This window comes from Chiloscyllium punctatum, chromosome 9 (genome assembly GCF_047496795.1).
Source record: "Chiloscyllium punctatum isolate Juve2018m chromosome 9, sChiPun1.3, whole genome shotgun sequence".
NCBI lineage: Eukaryota > Metazoa > Chordata > Chondrichthyes > Orectolobiformes > Hemiscylliidae > Chiloscyllium > Chiloscyllium punctatum.
In genome coordinates, this window is record NC_092747.1 from 49496628 (window position 1) to 49508992 (window position 12365).

The following is a 12365-nucleotide window of genomic DNA, read 5'->3' on the forward strand; positions in this document are numbered from 1 at the left end:
TCACATCAGGCACAAAGGAATCCTCAAATAAAAGAGTCAAGGAAGTAAATAAGTTGATTCCACCAACAATTCAAGAGGTGAAGGTGAAAAAAATCTAAATTAATCAACAATTTGAAGTAGAAAGTCTATCTACTTCAATATGGATATCTGTAGACTGAGAATAAAAATTCACTGACACAAATTAAAGAGATGGTGCATAAAACCTTCTTGAAGGACAACTCTAATAAGAGATTAGCAACATTTGAAGAGTATATAAGGAAGAGGTGCCTGCAGGTGTGATGGACTTCCCAAGATAAAGGAGTGAGATTAAAAATCCTCCAGTTTAGAAGAGAATAATGACCTCAAATCTTCATGAACACAGACCAAGAGGAGTAAGTTCTTTCCAATAAAACTACCATTCTTTTAATTCTGAAGATAACACATTCAGGGAGAATCGTGGTAATTCCAGATTGTCTGAATTTGTAAAATCAAAAACCTAGGAGGAGATGGGCTAATGGTAAATCTAATTATGTAAAGAAATATATAATAATAGCTATCAGAGATAAGGTTGGGGAACATGTTTTATATGGGCATAAATGGTCCTGAAAGTGTTAATACTTGATTCAGTGCAATAGACATCATGTATTATAATAATGTACTGAAGACTTTAAGCATAAAGTAGAATCCTATGGAGGTAAACCAAAGGCTAGGCTCTGTCAAGAGTCTTTGTAGTAATGTAGAGCCTATATTTAAACCAATGAATAGTTGAAGAGATGCAATAAACTTCATTTTGTCAACAACACTCTTTTTGTTAGACCAGAAGATTATTCTCCCTGTACACTTCTCAAGAACTTCTCAAGAACTCTCAAGACCTCTCAAGAACTTCTCAAGAACTCACACAGACACATTAGACTGCTAAAGAACCCGTACACTTAGAAATTGGGCACAACAATAAACAGGTACTGAATACAAGAACAGAGAAGTTCTACTGAGCCTATATGACACTCTGGTTGGGTTACAACTAGAGTGTTGGATCCAGTTCTGTTCACTACACTTTAGGAAAGATGTGATTGTTCTTAAAAGAATGCTTGGAAATTTGTCTTAGTTTAATTTGAAAAAGAAGCCTCCGTCAGACTTTCAGTACTGAGTTTGGAGTCTGGGTTCCTCCAATTCTAGGCACTTGTGCCATCTTCACTTTCCTCATCTTACTATTGCCAACCAAGTCTTTCACTTGTCTTTGCCACAAGCCTAGAATTCTCTCACACCTCTTTTTCTTTACAACATTCCTTATAAATTACTACTTTAAGAAGGCATTTGGATACATATTTGAATGTCTCGTCCTTTGGCTTGGTGTCAATTATTGTATGTTAAAATATCTTAGGATATTTTGCTACATTAAAGCTGCTATATCAATACATTTCCTGTTGCTGTTCAAATATATGGAGATAAATGCAGAGTGCAGAGAGGGGCAAACATTGCGCATGAATCACTGTAGTGCTAACTATCAACAAATGAAATGGCACTCATGACAATTTGGGAGCAGGTTATCTGTTCATTCAAAGTTTCAAGATGTCAGATCATGAAGGTAAAGGATAAAGAAAACTTCCATTCAGGAAAATTAGTCAATGGAAAAAAAATCATTTTGACATTTACAGTTAAAATTATTGCATTGCCTTTCCTATTACTTTTTTTTGCAAGGAAAGTATGTTCGTTTTATAATTCAAATGTTTTAAAAATTAATAGTAAGATTTAACAAGCATAAGATAGTACTCAGAAAACCCGCCACGCTTTTAGGTCTATCTACTCAGTGACATTCTATACCTGTGACGTCATTGCCTTTATTGCCAAAAATATAGCACTGCTCTCCAATGTGGACTACTTTAGATCCTGCTCAGAGCTTTGCTGCACAGACTGCACTTGAAGATCAACAGTGAATGAACCAGGGCTATCTTCTCAGAGGTGGAAAGGCATTCATTGCTGCAACATTTTGATAATATTCTGCATAGGTAAAGTATACAATGCATGTTTATGAAGTAATATGGCAAGTAACAGGTATTGCTCTTACAGATTTTGTGGGTCTTTCCAAATTCTTGATTTTCTTTGGGAATTATTCACACCTTTAAATAATGAACTAATTCAGAATGAGCTAAAGACATTGATGCAGTTAATACAAGGAATTTGGTTTCGCACAAGACAGAAATCATTCAACCACATTTTTAGAATGGGATTTATGAGCTTCACTTTCTTCTTATATTCTTACGTATTAATTTATCAAGAACAAATAAGAATATCATTTAATTTTGGGTGCTAAAGCATGAACATTACTCAACTAAACCAATTTGTATTTTAAAAAGGTTTAGCTGCTAATTTACTTTTTAAAAGATGCTTAATGCTTCTTGAGTTGATATATTATTTGCAGTCAATTGAAATGTTATAATAAAATCTCATAGCCACATTTCATTGTAACTGATTATTAATTCTTTATTATTCATATTTTTAATAATGTAACTCTTTTAGCTTGCTAATGGAATTCTGCAAACAAGTACTGCTTTCCAATCAATATATCACACTTTCTTTAATAATATTTACCATTAAGTAAAAGAGAGAATTAGTTTGCAAATAAACTTTGGACTTCATAAACAGCTAAGGATATCGATTACGCAAATGATCAAATCATTTCAAATCACTAAGTACTGTGCACACCAAAAGGTATAAAGCTTTTTGATGCTAATATATTACAAAGAATATTTAATACTCTAAATAGAATTTGCCTAATGGAGCAATTATTTTACAGCTCATCCCAATATCTTACTTCAGCAAAAACTTGTGATTTTGCACTTGAGACATACTTGTATGTATGCACTTGTATGTAGTCTTTTGAAATAATGCAAATTTTACCAATAAAGAGTAAGCACATCTACAATCGAAAACAAAGAAAAAAAAAACTGCTCTTAAAATTATTTAGGATTGTTACTTTTCCCTTTTTAACCTTACTAGGAATGTAAGAATTTTTTAAAGTAAATTGTCCAGTGATATTGGTGAAGAAATTTCAATTTAGAAACACTACATCAGTGTTGAAACCCAATGTATTTTTAGATCATGGCTAGTCAAATGTTTTAATATCTGTTTGTCACATATGCTGAGAGGAGTGGTGTTAGTTCCAAGCATAAATCAAACATCCCTGTAACTTGATAGTATAGTGCTTCATAGTTGGGGATTATACTCTAGAAGTGAGTACAACTGACCAGTCAAAGATGGTTGCAATTATGTTTGTTTTGCTTGGAATTTTTTGGAAACTATTTAAGATGCAACAGATTTGTTTTTAGTTTACCTCATTAAATTAATCTCTTAATAGTCCAAATGTAACTATTAACAATGAAAATTATTTTGACCTTAAGCTTTGGTGTTGGCCTTAGATAACTGTTGCCACATATTATATTTAGATTTCAAATTACTATAGCCACATTCATTGCACAGCTGTTAAGCTCATTCATTGCTACTTAATTTCTGTCTTAACTACATCATGTATTTTTAAAATAAGTTTTTCTGCTATTCAAGATGAAGGAAATCTGTGGTAGCAAATCAAGCCTTTTTAGCAAAACGGGAACTTCATTGAACAGCCCGTGTGTGTCATAGCATGAAGCTGAGCAGAATTAATTACATTAGCATTGTGTGTTAACTGTTAACATTGGAAGATCAACATAAAATATGATTTTTTAAAAACTTCTTTCTACAATTTTGAGTCTTTAAGTTGTTGAATAAAATTTTAATTGTTATGATCTCAGAGACAGACTGCCAAATTTATAAAATGGTCTGGCTAGGGTCCAGAAATATTTTACTCCAATTAAGATGAATTGTGAGATCTAAGGTAATTTGTAAGAGAATAAAACCACAAGTTTCCATGATATCCAACAAGAAAAATAAACTTTACAATACAAAGTTGGAGCAAAAAAAATCTACAATATTTATTTGTGATTTTTATTCTAATATCCATAATTAACACAGGTCGATGTGGGTAACAGACAAACTGTGGTTAAACACCTAAGACAGCAAGTGAATTTCTCAGCAACCCTCTCAAACTGGGTCACCAAATCTTTTTCAATTTTGTCTCCTCCTCAAGGAATTCCAAATCTTCACTTATGAACTCTCTCAAATGCTGCTCCATCATGGACTCCCTTAATGGCCTGCTTGTGTCCTGGTTGTTCACTCTTGTTTCTTGGGACTGCACACCCCTGCATCCTGAAAACTGCACCCCAGGAGCTACACATGGCCACAACTCCAGCTTGTCCATGGACTGCTAGCTTCACCAGCTAATATTTCCCTGGGTTTCTTCGAGCTTTAATGTTGCATAGCTGCGCCAAGCAAACTCTGCTTGTGTACTTCCTTCACCCTACTCTCTGTTTCATTGAGTTAAATTATTGGCTCATGGGCTTCTCCTGAGCACATCTGCTGCTGTCCAGTCTGTTGAAATGTCTCCTGAGACTTCTTCTTAAGCCCCTCCATCCTCCACTAAACACAGGCTTCAACTGCCTTCTCAGCAGCGCCAGTTACAGTAGCAGTTCTCCGGACTGGAGGCTCTTCCTCTGTTTCTTTCTTTCTATATGGCTCCTTAACCCATCATGGGAACCACATCTGTTATGGCTGTCCTAAGTCCCATAGTCAGGTTTTCATACCAGTCCCTATTTTGTGATCTTCCATCATCTTTATGATGACCTGGTTGGTTGGACCTACTAAATATTTCAATGTAATGCTGGGGAGATCATGCATGACTCAGGACTCCCAGCTTTTATCAGTAATCTGTTTCCGTGCTATATGACTCTATGATTGTAATGCTCGGGCTTCGCCCCCAAAAAGATAAGTTTGCCTTTCTTAACGGAGTTTGTTCTCAGCTGTGGACATTTTTCTGCTATGGCCCCACATACACTAGGACCTATTTAAGATCATTGCAGTTGGGCCTTTTGGACCACCTAAAAAATGCGAGACTCCTTTTTCATCTGATGGGTTGGATTTGAATTGGGATTTCAGAAATGAAAGGAAAGCATAATGATGTATTACATCTAGTCACCTCAAATTCATAGTTTCAACAAAAGAAGAGATTATACTTAATGAAATAAACCAAAGAACTGCCAATGCTGGAAATCACAAACAAAAAGAAACTTACTAGAGGAACTCAGCAGGTCTGGCAGCATCTGTGGATAGAAAACTGAGTTAATATTTTGGGTCCAGTGACCCTTCTTCAGAACTGGACCTGAAACACTAACTCTGCTTTCTCTCCACAGATTCTCTAGACCTGTTGAGTTTATCTAGAAATTTCTGTATTTTTGTATGCACAGTATATTTAATAAGACAGACCAAGAGCTGATATGTTTCTGATGCCATTTTATTCCTTTTCAATGTTTTGAATGTTGGAAGTTGTTTGAGGAGATCTATGAAAACTAAATTTAAACTAACAGGAAAGATCTGTGTACTCATTTATTTCAGACAACCAATAAGTTTGAAGAGTGTGTTGGAGTCGAGTTCAGCCTGCTGTTATTCTGAGGTGTTGGCTCATCTGAACTGGTCTATTTCTACGCAACTGGTTGCGACTTCCTGCTCCTTAACACACTACGACCATGGATAGATCCACACAAGAGCTCTTCTTGAACTTTATGGTTGTTTTGATGACTGTGCTACTTATGTGGCTTCTCGTTAAATCCTATCAGGAGTGACCGACTATTGCCTATGTAAAAGTAGCTCCTACAATAAATTGTGCCAGTTTGTCATGACTTCATGACTTCTGTTGTTTGTTTACTTTCTCTCTAAGGAAGCTATCCAGTGGCTGCAGTGTGAAGATGATTTAACTGTGCAATTATTTGTTTGACTTCTGGTTCCTTGTATGTTACATCTTTTGTAAATGCCCTATTTTGACCCTCTGCAATTTATTTGAAAGGGCATGTGTCACCCTTTCATGATTCATGGGCATGAACATGATGGTGAAATTGCATGCAAACAGCAAAGCTACTTCACGTTATCAGCTTTATAATTCTCCATAGAAGCTCAGTCATTAGGAGCAATAGGGCTACAATTCATTAGATTCTACCAATCTTTATACTTGTTTAATCAACAAGATGGCAATGATGCTGCCCAAAAAAGATTTTATATTTTCAAGCAGTATTTTAAAACAACTCAAAGTAAGCAAACAATTCTACCGTTTCTTCCATTTGTTTCTCCTCTACTATTCCCTGCAATCTTGGTGTTACCAAGCAGCGTGATGTTGGCCTCTTTTGAGGTCTCTTCTCAATTTTCTGGTTTGAAATACAGAAACATGGGATGACGCATGCCCTTTAATATATATGGCCATCTGTTTTGATATTTACAATACAATACAATGTGATGGTAAACATGTGGCTTTGCTTCTCAAACAGCACTTGCCACTAACTATTCAAAGAAAAATAATGATCAAAATGATCAATGGAAATGTACTGATAAATAAATTACACTTCTAATTCAATGTTATATCATGGACATTTTGTTTTCTAGCCTTTGCTTTCTATTCTTTAACATGCCCATCCTTGAAATGAATAATTATAGATTATCTTCTCTGTTGATATGTTCCAAAAGATTGGTTGAAGCACAAACTCATGGATAAAAGTAATGCTATCTTGATCAAACAGTATTGACCCTTAGCATTCTACACATGAATATCAAAGGTATATTCACATGTTTTTCAGTAGGCTAAAGGTCCTCATGTTATAAGCTCATTGGCATTAAATACACATTTAAGCTACTTTATAGTTACCATGTTGCTTTGATCACTCTATCACAAGAGTTACTTGTACTGTTATATATAAATATAAACATATAATTAAGACAATCACTTATATTTAAAGTAATGCCAATCTTATAATCTCACCACAAAAACACATGTTCAAATATATTTCCACAAAGTAAGAGTAACAAAAATTAATTTTACTAAAGTCAATGCATAGGTCTTACATGTCACTGTGTAAAAGCTTGAGGGACAGTCAAACCCTGGTATATTCTCCAGAGCAAATCCTTGACCAATCAGTAAAAAATCACTCAACACCAGGTAATAGTCCAATAGGTTTAATTGGAAGCACACTAGCTTTCGGAGCGCTGCTCCTTCATCAGGAGCAATCACCTGTTTGCTTTCAATTAAACCTGTTGGACTATAATCTGGTATTGTGTGATTTTTAACTTTGTACACCACATTCCAACACCAGCATCTCCAAATATTGACTAATCAGAGCTGACTTGCCTGACTTGACTTTAAAAGTTGGCAGTTAAATATACCTTTGGTGCATCCTCCATGGCAATACCTCTACCAGTTAGAGCCCACATGCCAACCAATCAATACCCTATTCCCGAACTGTATAAACCAATGTTGCCTTGGAGATGTTGTAATCTTACAGTTGCATCCTGATGAGTGCCAGAGGAAAACCCCTGACAACATATTTCTTTTACTTGGCAATACTCAAATTTTATATTACCCTGCACCAAGCAACAATTTTCAATAAGATGGGTCGTACTTTTGCAAACATTATTGGAATCTATAATGAATTGGAAAACAATTAAGATTTTTAATGAAATAAATGCTGAATGCCAGCTTTAAGAATGACTTATTTGCTAACATATTTTATTGTGGTTATAAATATTGTGTGCCTTCTATTTATTCTCCACAAAGGTAAAGCAGAGGATCAGAGTCCAAGGCTTTTCCATCTCATTAAGAGATAGAAAAGTGTGGTGTGGTGCTTTCAGTTTTATCCTGTTTTATTTCCCATAAGTAAGCACTTGGGTCTTTGTCTCACTCCAACATCATGGAAGTAAATGAAAACTGCAGGTTGACACAACACAAGTTCACTCTAAAGGTTCTTTATATGCATTTACATACATATTGTCCTATGAATTAAGATATCAACATCGAAAAAGGTAACATTGAACCACTTTGGCCTCAATTATTAGTGCCTCCATGGTAAGTGGGGAAGGGTCATTTGGGGAAAGGTTTAAAAATAAAATCTTTGGCATAGATTAGCAACACAACACATTCATAGTGCTTTTTTAGAAAGTTTCATTTTGGGGATGTTGATTTTACTGAATGAATCATTTATTGACCATTCCTAGTTGCCCTTGAGAAGGTAGTGAGGAGTTGCCTTCTTGCACTGCTCCAGTCCACTTGCTGTAGGTAGACCCACAATTCAGTTGGGGAAGGAGTTCTGTGTTTTTGACTCAGTGACACTGAAGGAACAGCAATATAATTCCAAGTGACAATGATGAGATGCTCAGAAGAAGACTAGCAAGTGGTGATGCTTCTATGCATCTTCTGCACTTGTATTTTTATACGGTAGTGATCACATGTTTGGAAGGTAATTGGAGCCTTTGTAGATTTCTGCTGCTACCATACATTCGAAGTCAAGTGAATGGTCTTTTGTGGATGTGGTGCCAACCAAGTGGGCTGCTTTGTAATGGATGATGTCAAGCATCTTGAATGTAATTAGAGCTGTATTCATCCTGGCAAAAAAGGTTTATTCCATGAGGGGTTTTGACAGTGTAGATGTAGAAAGATTGTTTCCTCTTTTGGGAGAATCTAGAACCAAAGACTCAAATCTCAGAATAAAGAGTCACATATTTAAGACAGGGATAAGGATGAAATTCTTTTCTCAGAAGGTAGTGAATCTGGGGAGTTCTTTACCACAGAGGGTTATTGAATCTGGGTAATTAAATATATTCAAGGTTGAGGCAGGTTTTTAAAGGAATCACAGATTTTGGGGAAATGGCAGGAAAATGGAGTCAAGGTTTGTCAGGTCACCATGAACCCATTGAATGGTGGAACAGACTTGATGAGCTGAATGGCCCACTTCTGTTCCTAGTTATTATGATCTAGACACACTCCTGACCTGTGTTGTAGATGGTGGACAGGTTTTAGTGTCTCTCGGATGCTGCCTGACCTGCTGTGCTTTTCCAGCATCACTCTAATCTAGACTTTAGTGTCAGGAGATGAGTTACCTGCTGCAGAATTCCTAGCCTCTGAGTTGGTCTTGGAGCCAAACAATTCTGTTTAGATTAAGTTCAACGGTGACTTCAGGAGATTGATAATGAGGGATTTGATGATGGCTATGCTATTGAGTGTTGAGAGGTGAGGGTTAGATTAACCCTTGATGGAAATAGTCATTAATGGTTGTAGATTGTAAATGGTTAAACCTTATCTCTTACACAGATGTGTGAGGCTCCCCCTTCACCATCATTGAGGATGGAGATATTTGTGGAATTTCCTTTTTCAGTGAATGGTCATTACCTACTGCATGGTTCAAAGTTATTTGCCATTTGTAAGCCCAAATCTGCATATTGTTCAGGTCTGGATGCATCATTATATGAGGATTCACAAACAGTGCTGAATACTGTGCCGCCATCAGTGAATATCCTTACTTCCGACCTTATGACGGAGGAAAGTCATTGATGAAGCAGCTGAAGATGGTTAAGTCTAAGACACTACATTGAGTAATTCCTGTAGAGATGTCCTGATGACTGATTTATGACAACCATATCTTGCTTTGAGCTAGGTATGGTTTCAATCAGCACAAAGTCTTCACTCTGATTCGCACAAACTCTAATTTTGCTAGGACCCCATGGTGCCGCACTCAGTCAAATCTAGCCTTGATATCAGGGCCAAACGACTCTCACCTCACCTCTGGAATTCAGACCTTTTATCTATACTTGGATAATGGTTGTAACAAGTTAAAGAGCTAAGTGAGTCTGCTGAAATCAAAACAGAGCAGGTTATTGCTAAGCAAATGCTACTCGATAGCACTGGTGATGAACTCTTCCATCACTTTAGATTAGATTCCCTACTGTGTGGAAACAGGCCCTTCTGCCCAACCAGTCCACACCAACCTTCCAAAGAATAACCCACCCAGACCCATTCCCCTCTGAATGATGCACCTAGTGTTATGGACAATTTACCTGACCTGTACATCTTTAGACTGTGGGAGGAAACCCACACAGACACAGGGTGAATGTGCAAACTCCACACAGACAGTTGCCTGAAGCTAGAATTGTACCTGGGACCCTGGTGCTGTGAGGCAGCAGTGCTAACCACTGAGCCACCATACCACTTGACCAAGAAAGAGTAGACCAAGGTACTTGACTTGGTTGGATTTGTCTTTTTTTTGTGTAAAGTAGATACCTAGACAATTTTTCACATTGCAGGTTAGATACCAATGCTGTACCTGCACTGAGCTTGAATTGAGGCACAACAAGTTCTGGAGCATTAGTTTTTCAGTACTATTGCCGGAAAAATCTGAGGGCCCATAGTCTTTGCAAAATGCAATTCCTTCAGCCATTTTTTGACATCAATTGGAATCAAATTGCCAATAGACTGGCATCTGTCATGCTGTGGGGGCACAGCAAGGGCAGGACTTGACACTTCTGGTTATAGATTGTAAATGTTTCAATCTTATCTCTTACACTGACATGTTTGAGGTTCTCCCTTCCACTATTATTGAGGATGGAGATACTTATGGAATTTCCGTCCATCACTATTCAAGACTAGATGTGGCAGGATTACCGAGTTTAGATCTGATCCATTGGTTGTGGAATCACTTAACTCTGTCTAACTTATGCTACTTATGCCATTTGGCATGCAAATATTCTTGTGTTACAGCTTCACTAAGTTGACACCTCATTTCTAGGTATACCTGATACTGCTCCTCGCATGACTACCTGCCCTCTCCATTGAACCAGGGTTGATTTTCTGATTTGATGGTAATTGTCGAGTGTGAGATATGCCAGGCCATGAAGTTGCAGATTGTGTTGAAGTAAAATTCTGCAGCTGCTGACGGCTTACAGCATCCCGTGATTGCCCAGTTTTGAGTTGCTAAATATGTTCAAAACCTATCCCATTTAGTATGGTGATAGTGCCATACAACAAGACAGGTGGTATTCTCAATATGAAGGACTGTGCAGTGGTTACTTTTGCTGATACTGTCACAGACAGTGCATCTGTAACAGGCAGATTAGTGAGGTTAAGGTTAAATCTATTTTTCCCTCTTGTTGGTCCCTCACTACCTTCTGTAAGCCTAGTCTAACAGCTAGCAGTAGTGTGCTGTGAGCTGCTCAGTGCCATGACCAAGGTTGGAACCCCAAAGTACTGCGTGCATTTGTAATTCCAAAATGTGTTTTTCAAAGAAGGTTGATACAGCCAATGACTGTGGGTAAAAATGAAGGGCTGTCTGTTGCAAGAGATTCACACTAGTCTAAGATGGATGTGAGGAGAACTTCAAACAATAACTCTTAAAGGGGTGAAGTGGGAATTCAAAACAGACTGGACTGTAATCTCCTGTGGCTACAAAAGTAACAAGGGGCTGTGGACCTCTTGCTCAACAAGTAAGCTACATTTATGGATTATGTCCCAAACCACAAACATACTTTTGTTTTTCTCTTTGAAGAATACGTAAGGACAGTGGTTAAAAAGCCAGTTACAACTCTTTTGGAAGGTACTAATAGGTCTGAACAATCCTGTGTGTACCAGTCTGTGTTTGAGTGTGCTAGTGAGCTGTGAAGGTCACAGTCAAAGAACTACACATCTCTAGTTACTCCTATGTTGCACCAAAGGAAGATCTTCTCTCACTGAATGCTACAAACAATACAAAAGGAAACAGGATAACAAAAGGAACATCTCCCAAACTGAATGCTATAATCCAATCATGATCAAAAAGCATCAGAACTACAGAAGAGTCATGGAAGTCTATTGTACAGAAAAAGGCCTTTTGGCCCATTGAGTCTGCACCAGTTGAAAACAAACACAAAGGATAAAATGAAACTCAACCAATCTCCAAAACTGAAGATTGTGAGATTGACAGTTCAACTACTAAGGTTGAGGGTGCTGGTAACCTCCACTGCAATAGCTGCAACATTAATCTACTTAATTTTCATTAACAAGTCACACTTAAAAGAAGCATAGAATTATGCAAAGATGGGTGGTAAGTCAGAAAACTGGACAGAATATTAAAAAAATAATTTTTTGAAAGTCTTTTCATGGTGAATACTTTGGGCTGAACATTTATGAGGCAAAGACCAACATTATAGCACTGAATGACAATGAAAAAGTCAAGATTAAAAGCTTCAAGATGGAGAACATGGACAATTTCACATACCTTGATTTGATGATAAATATCAATTCATGTTTGAGAATAAAATCCAGGTTAGATTAACTATGGCAAGAGGTGTGGTCAGTGACTTAAGAACCATCTAGATGTCTAAATGTATCAGCGTGAAGCTTACAATAATGTTTGGTAGAGTCAGCAGCGTGGAGTGATGCAGTACATGAATACAAGGGGTGCATTCTGAAAAAAGAGGACGAGAGGCATTCACAGATTTTGAAATGTAGCTAA

General features: G+C 37.1%; 1 protein-coding gene across 1 annotated transcript; it reads left to right on the forward strand.

The window, feature by feature from the left end:
- The first annotated feature begins 1839 nt into the window (after positions 1-1839).
- Positions 1840-5744, forward strand: sln (sarcolipin). The gene is made up of 2 exons (XM_072577478.1): positions 1840-1985; positions 5461-5744. The coding sequence occupies exon 2, from the start codon at positions 5592-5594 to the stop codon at positions 5685-5687; it is 96 nt and encodes a 31-aa protein (XP_072433579.1). The 5' UTR covers positions 1840-1985; positions 5461-5591; the 3' UTR covers positions 5688-5744.
- The last annotated feature ends 6621 nt before the right edge of the window (positions 5745-12365 follow it).

Excerpts from the sequence above, each read along its gene's own strand:
- sln (XM_072577478.1), top strand. The coding sequence starts at position 5,592 with ATGGATAGATCCACACAAGAGCTCTTCTTGAACTTTATGGTTGTTTTG.